The sequence below is a fragment of the Semicossyphus pulcher genome, unplaced genomic scaffold, assembly GCF_022749685.1.
Source record: "Semicossyphus pulcher isolate SPU_LCO1_2020_fin unplaced genomic scaffold, fSemPul1.0.p SCAF_15, whole genome shotgun sequence".
NCBI classification, from domain to species: domain Eukaryota; kingdom Metazoa; phylum Chordata; class Actinopteri; order Labriformes; family Labridae; genus Semicossyphus; species Semicossyphus pulcher.
Window position 1 is genome coordinate 13,444,306 of NW_027211659.1, and position 12,720 is coordinate 13,457,025.

Sequence of the window (12,720 nt, forward strand, 5' to 3'; positions counted from 1 at the left end):
GCTTGTCATTGATTTCGACGCCGTTTATGTGTTGTAAACGTTTGGTAAACATTCACTAAACTCAAAATTCATGTCTAGCTAGTTTATTTTCGGGGGTGTCAAGCGGTACATGGGTGGATAGAGTTGGGTCTGTTGATGGGTCAAGGGGGGCGGAGCCTGCGTTCTGCGTCACGCGGTGTTGTGCGTAGTTATAAAATAAATTTATATCCATGGGGTGCGTGAAGCGAGTTCTTTTCTGCTTTCCTGGAATCATCTTGTCACTTTTTGGATAAACTTGCAGAAACAAGAATTAATATTACCGTATCCTTGCTTCAATCCAAAATTTAACCCCACAGGATAAACACCAGCCTCTTTGTATCTCTATTTGTTTCAGATTTAATTCCATTCAAGCTATTTAATAAAACACAAAAGCATATGAAATATTTATATGAAAATTTTACACAAAGTAAAAATATATGTTCTCTGTGTTGTTTTTTGTCCCAGATTGCTGCCATCTGAACACCATGACGTCCATTACTGATCCAAACATGAGTGACAGGTTCACCAGTGCGATGGAGGACATCCACAACAAACAGCTCAAAACATATGGTGAAATAATTGATGCGACGACAGAGTTGTGCCAGTCTCACAGACAGTTTGTGAAGTCTGCACTTGGTATGTTTGAAATATACTTATTAACCGTTTGCCACTAATACACGCTTCTGAACAATACATATAGAAAACTGTTACAAAACTCTAACAATCTAATTGATCTCTTCTAACATCCATGTTATTCTGAAATGTACATAAGGCTCTCGGACAGATAGATTTTAAGCCAAAGGAGCCTTTGCTTTGGAATATTTTAACTTAAAAAGTGTAGACAACCCTATTAATCGCTGCAGGTGGCGTAGTTCTTTTATGAAAAATAACCAATACACTTCTTTGTCAAGGAAGGAAGGCAGGGTTTTTATAGTTATTTCAATTAACAGTACTTTTTTTTTTTAACAAAATATTAGTCTGACAGCTTTAGTGTTTTGGTTTCCAATTTAGCAGAAAAAAAGTGGGCACCGTGGGGCTGTGCTTTTGGAGTCTTTCATGCCACAGAGTATGACTCAGCGTATCTGGGTTGGTGGTAAGGCCTTTCATTTTTGCAGTCATTAAGTTAACTTCAGAATTGGTGTTTTTTCCTCCGGTGGAGATTCGTGTTCAAAGAAATGCAAGGACGATGAGATGCTATTTGAGACAATACAATCATTCAAAAAAGGTGAGTTGACTCAGTTTTACTCGATTTTTTGGCCCCATATTACCTGTAATTTTGTTTCAGTGCTACAACTGTTATATGCTGAAAAATGTCTGAGAAACACTATGTATAGCCCCTTGAAAAATGTGTTATAATGCAGCTTTAGTGGCTTCATTGTTTTGGTGAAAGCTCACTTGGACTGATGCAATTTTCCCCCCAGACATGGAACAAAAAAATGCATCACTGAAAGAGAAACGTCATGCCATCTCTGAAGTGATGTCGGAGATTCAGCAGAAAGAGATGCATAAAGACGACATTATCCAGAAGATAGAGAAACTTAAAGAAGAACAAGCCAAGAGAAAAGAGGGTAAGTTCATCTTTAAGAATTAAATTAATAGCATAGATCACAAAACTTTATGTGCGGCTGTGGCATACAGTCTTTTAAGTAACTGACCCTTTCCCTTTTTCTCCTCTTCAGTAATTGAGTCCCAAAACAAAGCAAACAAAGACAGACTGAGGAATCTCGGGAAAGCCAGACTCGTCTTTCAGGATCATTTGGGGATGGAGATACGAACAATCCTCAGCAAAACACAATTGGTTAAAGGTAAGCAAAACACAGACATAACCATATTCGATTTCTCTCTTGTCTTGTTTCTATTACCCCTCACTGTTTTTCTACATTAAAGCAATAAATATGGAGATTTTGAGGGTTTCAAGTAAGTACACCTCAGAGGGTTTTCCTCTTGCCAAAGTCGTGAGCTCTCCTTCTAATAAGAAAGCATTGCTGCATCCTGATGGGACTGCCTGATTTTGTTACTTTAATACCTCTTAGTTTATATTGTTTTACTGATTAGAGTTGAATACTGCAGTTGGAGAATTGGCTGAACTAGATTGGGGAGCAATTTTGAGAAAAACCGTGTCACAAACACAGCCATGCCTCTGTGAAACACATAACAGTATTAGTAGTTTATCTAGCCCTGACTCGTCCTTCAGTTTAAAGCCCTTTTCACACATGCACTGCACTCCTGAACATGTCCTGACTTTACCTGGGTGGGCTGCATGTGTGAACGATCCCGACTTCATTCGTCTCCACCATATGTTTGTTCACAAAACGACTTTAATCTGCTCACCTTGCTTCTCTTCAGTTACACAGCAGCTCTCTCTGTATCTCTCTCCCTATCTGTCTGATTTGTCCATCACGAGCTGCACGTTTTACAAAGTTGCTTAAAAAACACAACTCATGTTCTGTATTTTTCACCCGCAATCTCGTTTTCACAGCAGCAGGTGAGCCGCGTGTGAAGGAGGCTGGTAGTTACCTATCGAAACGATCAACCCGACTAATGAGACCGACTCTATTCACTTACAATCTTTTAAAACAGAATAAGATGGTCAGTATGTAACAGAAAACGTCGCACCTCAATCAATGCATTTACAGGAGGTATGTAATATCGAACGCGCGCATGCGTTTTCTGCTGCAGGTATGGGAGAGACGGAACGTGAGGGGCGAGTGTCCAGCAAGTTTATTGATCGCGGATGATGATCTTTATGACAGATAAAAAAAGACACATGACAGAATAAATTGCCAAATATACTTGCCCCCCCGTCCATGTCCAACAGGGAAAAATCACCCACTGTGAGTGACATGTGTGAAAGTGCAACTCTGGGTAATGTCAGGGTCAGACGGTCCTGAAATTGGCAGGAGTCCGTGTGTGAAAGAGGCTTTAGTAACTGAGCTCAGAATTTACTGAATGTGTTGTTTTTTTGTAAAGGTGAAAAGCTGCAGTTTGTTTTCCGGAACATCAACCCTTCAGACCAGGACAGCGCCTATGTTGTTACAATGGGGATTAAAGCAGATGGATCATACCAGAGTAAGTTATATACATTTACTGTATATCAGAAGACAAGACAGTAATAGCAGCATTTTGTGCAATTTTAATGAAATTTCCAAACTGACTAAACTTTCTCAAGATTTTCACAATTGAAAAAATAGTCCCCAGCCTCTATTTGAATAACATTTGCATAAAACCATGCAGCCAAGCTGTTTGGGGTAGACTATGAATCCATATTTAAAAACTTTATTTATGATGAGATTTTAAACATTTCGGTCAAAAAGTATTGAAAGTCAGACTACAATACTACTTTTTTTTTTTATTTTATTTTTTTATATATAAATATGACCAACCTTATTCTGCAACATCCATTATCAAATGATTCTCAAAGCTTCCATGATACTGATCTAAGTCTTCGATCTCTACAGTTGTGTCGAGTGACCCCGCCCTCGAGTGTTTGCCAGCCTTGGAAAGTCGGCTTCAGGAGACCAATAACCTGCCTGCATTCCTGGCAAACGTCAGGAAGGAGTTTATCGCTCAGGCACGCTGCTAAGTTTGGAACGATAACAACTAAGCAGTTCTTGCTGCAATGTGGACTAATTTAACCAATAAGTTAAAGCTATATTACAGAATTTGGACTTTTTAACTTCATAAATACTTGTGTAAATATTATGTACAGGTGTCCTGTCTCATTATTTCTTAGCTTGGTCAAGTTACAGTTGTACGGAAACTTCTATTTGATATTGTTTCAACCTTGAAGTTTGGCCTTGTGAGCGCAGATGGGAATGGTGACAGGGCCTCACTGTCTTGTGTAGCAAAAGTTTGTGTAACACTAGTTGAAGTTGTTTTACTCAGAAACACATAAATAATGCAATTAATCATTTATTATAATGTAAACATTTTTCATTTATTGCTTCATGTGATGATTACTGAATTAAAAGTTAGTGAGATAAGTTTTAACGTGTGTTAATCATATTAATCTATTAATATACATATTTATAAAATACTCACAATAGTTGCATTGGTCTGTCCACAATATGGAATAAATAATGGGGAAAATATTTTTGGTATAAACATTTACATACATTAAAAATCCAACCAGCATTACAAAGTAACTTTAGAGAGAGCAGTGATCATAGATCCATAACAGAGAAATGTGCGTCATTATTCAGTACAAAAAGAGGATGTGTAATTCTTCTTGGTCTGAAGCTTCCACTTGCTTCTGTTTAATTTCTGGTGCTTCAGAGGTAAATCTCTTTGATCATAAGTGAGATTTTTTTTTTGCTGTTCACAAGTCAAGTATCAAAGGATCGAGTCAGGCATCCGAAGATTTGACGCTGCTCAACAAAGGCAGCTCCTCCACGTAGGTCGATGGGAAATGGCCTGTCTTCCCGTTCAGTTCGCCAAACCACCAACCATTCTCTTCTTTTCTGTGAATGTCTAGAAGATCTCCTGTGAAAACAGTTTTAGGGGATTAGTTAATTAACCACTACTGTTTTAGATAATCTACAGTAGAGTTTACACCTACCTTCTTTCACAGCCAGTTCATCATCGTGTTCAGGCGTGAAATCGTACAGGGCCTTGCATTTTCCTATACTGCACACCTCCGGTGTTATTCGACCTGTTGAATGTTGATATTTGTCATTGCTTTGATTAAATGATTAAATTCCAGATGTTATGAATGAATAGGGTTGTAATACCTTCTTCTTTGTCATCATCAGTGTGAGGCAGTGCTCCGTTAACAGTGCTGTCACACTCGGCAGCTACAGGTTCATGCATGGTAGCTGGAGGAGTGACTTGGCCCGAGGTGCTTTGTAAGGACTCTACAGACTTTTGCGTCCCAAACTGAACCGGTCCTTTGTAGATGATGGAAGCTCTCAGCGACTGTCGGGATCTGAACGGGGTCCTCCTGAGTTTGACTGGACGGGTCAGCTGAACAACACTGTGCTCGCAGTCCTTAAACATAAAAAGATTTCACGTTTGGAAATATCATTTATTGTAGAAATAATAATATACTACAACAGTCATTCCTCTCCAGACGTAAAACAGCTTTTATAGGCTGAATTTTATCGGACACACCTTCTATCGCAGACAATACATGTTGTTATTGAACATGCATCAAAGCTAGTTAACACCCAAGAAGAAAAGACTTCAAAATTGATACAGAGGTGTTCCTTATTTAAACGAAGGGTCTGTATGCCTTTATTTAGAGACTATGGATAGTTTCTGAAACATCAAGGACTGAGCCTCTGTAGATGGGATGAGCGATTTAACCGCTGAGCCAACCGGCCACCCAGAATTTGTATCTTATAAAAGGGAACAATATTGTTTTTATGTATTTGATAGCATTAGGTAACTTTCAAAATCAAGCAAGAGCAAGGCTGCCTGGCCTTGTTTGACAAAAAATGTTAGCAACCACTGTCTGAGACTCCAAAGACATGTCCCCATTCAGCAATTACAACACTATAACCACATGAAAATATGGTAAATAAAAGGCTCTTTCACAGTACCTCTCATGACTTATGCACCATTATAACCAGACTAGTATCCTGCTGTGGTTTCAAGCAGTCAGATATACAGGGCCGCTGTGCAGAGCGAGACATAGTGCAGAGGGAAAGGGCTTTCTGACGGCAATGTGAAGCGCTGACAAAACTAAAATATAGCTTACACTGATATGTTTGTTTATATGTACAACTCTTTTAAGTGGCTAAAGTACGTGGTACTCCTGACCCCGTCTGCAGCGGTGCTCAGCTTAGCATCCGTGTAGGAACTCCGGCCGGCTCCGCCTAACAGGAGTCGTGCTGACTGTTATTGACTGTACTTAGTACTTCATACAACCCCACTTCAGAAAAACCAAACTATCCCTTTAATGCTTTGCTGAGACGCACCTTTGAAATATGTTAAATATAAATAAATATAATAATCTCACCTTGTCTTTCCATTTCATGATGCTGTCTTTAAATCGGTGAAAGGACAGGGGTTTCCCTTCTAAGTCCCACAGCGACAGAGAGAGTTTGTAATGAGTGGCCTCCAGGAGATCCAGTTTTAGAGTACTCTACAGTAAAACAAGAAGGCATTGGTAAACACTTCAGCAAATCTAATTTATAATCAGTATCCATTTGTACACACCACTGCACTATCCATCCATTCACTGTACACACACTGTACTCTGTGTACCTCATCCAGCTGCTGTTCTGTTTCCTCAAGGTTCTTCTGGTTTGAAAAAGATGGATTTTCTGTGTACGTTTTCATCAGCTTTTCGATCCCTGCAACGAAAATGTCGAAATAAAATGAATTATATAAGGTCCGTTATGAATCACAGAGTTACTCTGAAATAATTTTCTCCTCCATTAGATTATGTTATGTAATTTAAATGCATTAGAATATTGTACTAAACTCACCTTCACTGTCTTTTTTTGTTTTTGCAATAGTGTCCTCCAGGCGCTGAATTTTGAGTTTGATGGCCTCTTTTCTTCTTTCTCTGCCCATCAGGGATTTGCCGTCCTCCTCCTGTTTGAATTATTAAGTTACTATGATGGTCCTGGTTAAAATCTACCATCCATGCAGTGATGCCCTAAAGTTAAAAGGCCATATATACATTCATACTGAGTATACAGCCATAACATTATGACCACAGACAGGTGAAGTGAATAACATTGATTATCTCGTTGCTATGGCTCCTGTCAGTGGGTGGGATATGTAAGCCGACAAGTGAACATTTTGTCCTCGAAGTTGATGTGTTGGAAGCAAGAAAAATTGAGGGGCAAATTGTGACGGCTAGACGACTGGGTCAGAGCATCTCCAAAACTGCAGCTCTTGTGGGATGTTCCCGCTCTGCAGTGCTCAGAACCTACCAAAAGTGGTCCAAGGAAGGACATCGGGCATCTGTGGGATGTGCTAGAAAAACAAGTCCGATCCAATCTAGGCCCAACCTCGCAACTTACAGGATTTAAAAGAACCTCCTGCTGACGTCTTGGTGCCAGATACACACATTCAGAGGTCTAGTGGAGTCCATGCCTCGACGGGTCAGGGCTGTTTTGGCGGCAAAAAGGGCCCCTACACAATATCAGGCAGGTGGTCATAATGTTATGGCTGATGCTTCATTTCACACCCTGTCACAAAATGAAGAGCATATCTTCAAATCTGCAGCTTGAACACTCCCATCAAACGGAAACCCCCTGCACAGATGACTGCGTATGTCTTTGACTGGATGACTCACTGAATGAGTCCGTGGCCTGCAGACAGGCCTCTCCCCAAAATGAAACAGATCCTCAGAGCACATGAAAAGATAAAAGCAGACTTACGAAATAATCAGCCATCAAAAACTCTGCTTTGCTGTCGACGTCTGTGATGTTGTTTTCCTCCACCAGGGTTTGTATGTCTTTGTCCATGTCCACCCTTTGGGCTGCCTGTTCTATCTGTGTTTGGCCCTGAATGTGGCAGAAGTATGTCAAAGTTATTATATTCATCAGAGGGTTTTAGAGCATTCATATTAGCCTGAGGGAGGTCAGAGTGTCTTACGTGTTTGAGGGTCTGCCCAAAGCTGGACATGTAGAGGTTGTATCTATTCAAAATGTTGCAAAGGACTTCTACTCGCTGTTTCTCCAGCTCCTGTATGATCTGAAAAGGCCAGCATAGTTCTGTTATGCTTCTATTCAGCAGATTCAATCCCTTTTCAGAATCTGCTTTTCAAAATAAAAGCACCAGGTGGTAGAACTGAAACATCATTGGATTTAGCTTAATTTTAGCGGCACACAAAAAATCCTAATATCTCAGTGAATACAGCATGAAATGATGTGAAACATACTTTGTAGACTGTGGTGATCTGGTGCTCTACACAGAGTACTCTACTGAGTTTAAGTAGTGCTTAAAGGGCATTTTCTGCTTCCAAAAGCTCGCCGGTTCAACTCTTACCACAAATGAGGTGCCCTCGAGCAAGACACTGAGCCTACCTGCTCACTCACAAAAAGCCACTCTGAATAAGAGGACCTGCTCTGGAAATTAGGAAATGTTTTTTTCCGCACCTGGTAGCAGTTTTTCAGTGTGTTTTCCCACTTGAGTCTCATTTGATGACCCTCCATGTTGATATTAAAGTACTCTTCATCCACCCGCGCCTGCATCTCTGCAGACTTAGTCAGCCTGTTCAGCATCTATAAGTCAAGAGGAGGGGGTAGATATCTGTAATTAATGTGAAGGCAGCTTTTCAGCAATTATTCACTCCTAGATAATGAAAACAAGTTCTGTGTAGCAGTGGAAACTAGTTTGTTACCTTCTGTTTTTCTTTTTCTGTGCAAATGTGTTTGTTGTTCTCAACAAAGTTGAACAGAGCCTCATGCTCTCTTGTTAGTCCAACCAACTTCTTCTTTATCTGTTTTCAGAAAGAAAACACAAGCATCCACATGAAATACAACAAATCATCCAGGTTTGCCTTTGTATCATGTACTTAGGCAAAATCACACTCGAGGTCGTGATGTTGTACTGAATATCATCACGGCTGTGATTATCTGCGGCCTTGTGCCTACCACCGAATCACAGTCGTGATGATATTCAGTACACAACCTCGAGTGTGATATTGCTTTAATACAACAGTTACACAATCGCAAATAGTAGTAAACACTAACAATAAACAAAACATTATTTTTTTGCTCCACCAACTCAACTAGTTCCACAACTGAAACTGGACTTTTGTTGCCAAGCAACCCAAACACTCTCTTGCACTCTGTGTCTACAGGTTACCACAGATCAGCTGTTTTTTTTATCATGTACATTTATCTGTTTGTTCTACTTTATCAAGCAACCAGTGAAATAAGAGTCAGCTGTGTGATTCAGAGGTACCAGCTTGATTAATGTAGACGTACACAGTCTGCTGTAATGTTAATTAACAGTATTCAGAACACCTGGCTGAGGTGGAGTGATACACAGAGTGAAAAGTCCCAGTGATGTTGTTCTCTATATCAGCACTCATGGAATGCCTCTCGTCCAATCAAATTACTTGGTTGGAACTAAATGTTGTTCAATGCATTATAACACATTCATAACACAGTGTAAAAGTTGCTGTAGAGTAAATCTTATGATACACAGGGCTTCAGATCAAGTACACTTTTTTAAAATCATAAATCATAAATCAAAAGGGTGTATCATCAATCTACTCATACTGCAGGGAAGGTTATAAAGTCATATGAACATCATGTTGCTTTCTGCCACCACAGTGAGCAAAGACGGTTGTTATGGCTTCTCATAACAGTTCCAACACATTTCTTTTTAATTAAACACAAGGTACTTGTGCCCTAATAATAAGGATAAGCGCTCAGTAAAGAACCCCCTCCCCTTGTTCCCTTATCCTAATACTTATAATAAACCTAACCTACCACCGCAACCCAAGCAGCATTGCAAACTTTAACAGACCAGTCCGATCATGCAAGCTCCAGGTATTGACAATGCTGATACACTGATACTACCCACCCCACCACATGGCTTCTACTGGCCCCCACATTTGAATTAAACACACGAGAGGTGCCCTGTCTGGGGCTAGCACTCACCCCCGCCGGGTTAGGCATTTATAAGACTTAAAAACCGGAAAAAAAACGGACCACAAAGTATTAAACCTATAAACCCTGAATTTGTTAACGAATGTGATCCTACTTGTAATGGCTTTTAGCTGTTATAACACGACATGATGCATTATTAAAGCTAATGTCATCTCAATAAAGATATATGCATGCATTGTAATGCATTATGCAAGTATGTATAATGCATTGTATATTCTGTTAGCGTTTCACTAAAATGGCAAACATAACATAAAAGTTAACACTGACTAATTTTTATGAATTACAGATTACTGTATCAGCCTGATAACTGTTTCTACAGTGACTCTGTCACAGCTGGTCAGACTGTGGGCCAGATTCACAAAGATGTTTTAGACTGGCCTATAGTTGTTAGGCCAGACTTAATATTGCTCATAGATTAGTCTAATGCAAGTTAAACAGTTTCACAAAAATAAAGACCGACTCATTTTAAGCCAAAAAAACACCTTACCCCCAGGCTAACTCAGCTCTAAGACCCATGTTACCATAGTAACAATCAGTGACACCTGCTGATCAATAGCACCAAATTTTGAACGTCTTTGATGGTTCTTTTAACGGTCAGATAAACACAGTTTACTGCTCAAATAACAAACATTTTCTGCTGGGGTAAACGGACTTGAGCGGTTAGATACGGTTACTCGGTCGGCCATTTTTGTTTTGTAAAAAGTCTTAATTTACTCAGAATTCAATGCACCATAGTCCTGCTTATGATAGTCAAGAACTAAACTGCTTTGTGAAACGGACGAATTTAGACGTCTATCTGAAGTCTGACTATTTGTTATATCTAAGCCATAGTCAGAGTCTATCTAACCGGCCCTGTATCTCTGTAATGTTTCATTCAAGTTTTAGAAGAAGAATGTTTACCTTGAGTTGCTCACTCCAATTAGTGGTAACAAGTTTCCCATTTCTTTCGATGGCATTGTCAAGCTATTAAAGCACGGGACAGGTTAGAGTCACATTATGACTGGGAACTACAACAGACAGATTTATGATACAAGATCAAGGATCAGTTTCATACAGGCCTCTTCCTCTTATTGTGCTCGTCGAACACTTGTCGTATTTCCAGAATTGCTTCTTGGTGAAATGCGTTTCCTAATGATCTGAAATGAGAAAAGATGTATTTTACTCAAAATCCAAACACATTTTATTATATGGACAGCTGCGGTTGAAAACTACCTGTGGGCGTCTGCTCTTGAGTACATCTCATCTGACACATGACACCAGGCACTGTAGGTGGAACTGAGTGGGGGAGCCAGCATGAAAAGGTTAGAGCTGTGGGCTAATAAGCCTAACACCTGCCAATGTTTAGATCACATCTATTATGCTGAGTACATGTTATTTCCCACGATGCCATTATTTCTGCACACCCATTTAGCAGTCCCCAGATAGAGGTCATGTTAAATGAAAACAGATAAAAGCACTGTGTCCCTTACTTGTTCGACATTCCTTTGGAGGCCCTGATGAGTTTGCCTGCAAGTTTTTGTAGTCCTTTAGCGTACGTGAGTTCCAGCTCAGCCCTGAAACAGGAACAGAGACATATACTGAGTCAAACAATAACTCCTGTCGCCATTAAAACTTCAGTCTAAAGGCCTTTAAATAAGGAGCCTACCTTTGTTGAAAAACTGTCATCAGTTCTTTGCAGAAGTTTTCCCCTGTTTTTGAAAAGCGCTTCACATTTTGATAGAGTTCGTTATACTAAAAAAAGACAGAGAATAGGCTCCATGAAGTTTTTGCTACAAGTCGGTGATAGTCTCTTTGAATAAAACGCATTTTAAACTCTCATTTTCTACACCAGTGCTTTTAGAAAGGAAACAGTGAAGTGGCTTTTCAAAGAAATACTCACAGAGCAGGTGCTGATAGGGTCCTTCATCTTAAGACTGTGGCTGTTTGTTGACTTTGGACCGGGAACTTTGACCACCCTCCTCCCAAACGCACTCATGCGGAAATCACCTGAGTGTATGTCAGTGTGCTATTGAAAGGAAAATTCCAGTTGGAGGAGTGAAAAAAATCAACTACAAATGTGAGCTCAGGTGGCATGGCAAGCTGGTCTGCCACAGATTAAAACAAAGGATATGAAATCAAAACAAAGGCCCCCATCTATCCTTTTGTACTGCCCTTTTTTTTTTTTAAACAATGACTAGATGTAAGTGGATAACACTTTCTACTAAGTCACTCTTCATAAAGGATTTGTCCAATATTTACTTACTTTCTTGAGAAAAGTACCAAGTTCCTCAGCTAAATGACCTGGTTGGTACTGAGCAGGTAGTATGCAGTATTTTTTTAAGAGTTATATTTACACCAAAAACAGCTGCCTGCTGCAGTGGAAAAGGACACCATGAGAGCAGTGAGAATAAACCAAATGGGACCGCAAAACCAAATCATCATGCTAAAAGACACTCAGCAAAAAAATAGTTGCTGGTTCAGTTAAAAATGGCTCTGTTCTATTAAAAGGCCCAAATCCCAATCTTAACCCTTAAGCCTAAACATTGAACTCTCACGGACTTTAATGATGTCAGGCGTGCAGTGCGTGAGTCCTTGAGGGTTTGACAACTGCATAAAAATCAGGAATAGGACACACTATCATGGCATCACATGTTGTCTGGAAACAACATGACGACCTCCAGCGTGTAATTGTGTGTCTTGCATTACAGTATTTATATATTTTAGCAAACTATTAAAAGTCAGAAAGACATTTTAAGCCTTTGTGAATATTTAACTGAAAAACTTTTCTAAAGATGTACTATAAATAACGACAAAAGTGATTAACTCAATGTTAGCACTACAGATAATCCTATTACGCTTCCTGTCACCGTCCATCCTCGCTGTGTTTAAATTTAGGTTTTTTTGTTCAAACTTTATTGTATACTACTTCAATATAGGCAACGAACATTTGTTTACATTTAGTTGGGGGCTGGGCAATCACGTTTGTATACGTCACCAAGTTGGCTATGAACTCTGGGTAATTACGAAATGAAAGTTTGCAGATATGCGGACTCTCGGAAAGTTTACAGTTTGGCGTTGGAAAGTCTGCATCAGAGCCCTCACGCACTTATCGGGAACGCGCCTCAGAGTCCGTGAGTGTGGAGAT

At 39.8% G+C, this 12,720-nt stretch overlaps 2 protein-coding genes across 2 annotated transcripts; one reads left to right on the plus strand and one right to left on the minus strand.

Moving 5' to 3' along the window:
- Positions 1 to 486: 486 nt before the first annotated feature.
- spc25 (SPC25 component of NDC80 kinetochore complex) lies at positions 487 to 3,907 on the plus strand. The gene is made up of 6 exons (XM_069663690.1): positions 487 to 654; positions 1,178 to 1,243; positions 1,440 to 1,586; positions 1,698 to 1,823; positions 2,989 to 3,087; positions 3,477 to 3,907. Exons 1-6 carry the CDS (start codon positions 504 to 506, stop codon positions 3,599 to 3,601), a joined length of 714 nt encoding a protein of 237 aa, XP_069519791.1. The 5' UTR covers positions 487 to 503; the 3' UTR covers positions 3,602 to 3,907.
- Positions 3,908 to 4,212: 305 nt separating this feature from the next.
- nostrin (nitric oxide synthase trafficking) lies at positions 4,213 to 11,522 on the minus strand. Its single transcript, XM_069663663.1, has 16 exons — positions 11,476 to 11,522; positions 11,242 to 11,327; positions 11,066 to 11,149; positions 10,809 to 10,871; positions 10,651 to 10,732; positions 10,497 to 10,559; positions 8,318 to 8,416; positions 8,073 to 8,198; positions 7,570 to 7,668; positions 7,353 to 7,478; positions 6,450 to 6,558; positions 6,226 to 6,314; positions 5,978 to 6,103; positions 4,749 to 5,004; positions 4,577 to 4,669; positions 4,213 to 4,500 (listed from the first exon to the last, which is right to left on the minus strand). Exons 1-16 carry the CDS (start codon positions 11,500 to 11,502, stop codon positions 4,364 to 4,366), a joined length of 1,665 nt encoding a protein of 554 aa, XP_069519764.1. The 5' UTR covers positions 11,503 to 11,522; the 3' UTR covers positions 4,213 to 4,363.
- Between the last annotated feature and the right edge of the window lie 1,198 nt (positions 11,523 to 12,720).

Bases quoted from the DNA above. Each gene is read 5' to 3' on its own strand.
- spc25 (XM_069663690.1), top strand. From the start codon at position 504: ATGACGTCCATTACTGATCCAAACATGAGTGACAGGTTCACCAGTGCG. The intron at 1,587-1,697 runs GTAAGTTCATCT...TCTCCTCTTCAG, and splicing joins ACAAGCCAAGAGAAAAGAGG to TAATTGAGTCCCAAAACAAA. The intron at 3,088-3,476 runs GTAAGTTATATA...CGATCTCTACAG, and splicing joins AGCAGATGGATCATACCAGA to TTGTGTCGAGTGACCCCGCC.
- nostrin (XM_069663663.1), bottom strand. From the start codon at position 11,502: ATGAAGGACCCTATCAGCACCTGCTCT. The intron at 8,417-10,496 runs GTAAACATTCTT...TTCTGAAAACAG, and splicing joins ATTGGAGTGAGCAACTCAAG to ATAAAGAAGAAGTTGGTTGG. The intron at 7,479-7,569 runs GTAAGACACTCT...TGCCACATTCAG, and splicing joins TTGGGCAGACCCTCAAACAC to GGCCAAACACAGATAGAACA.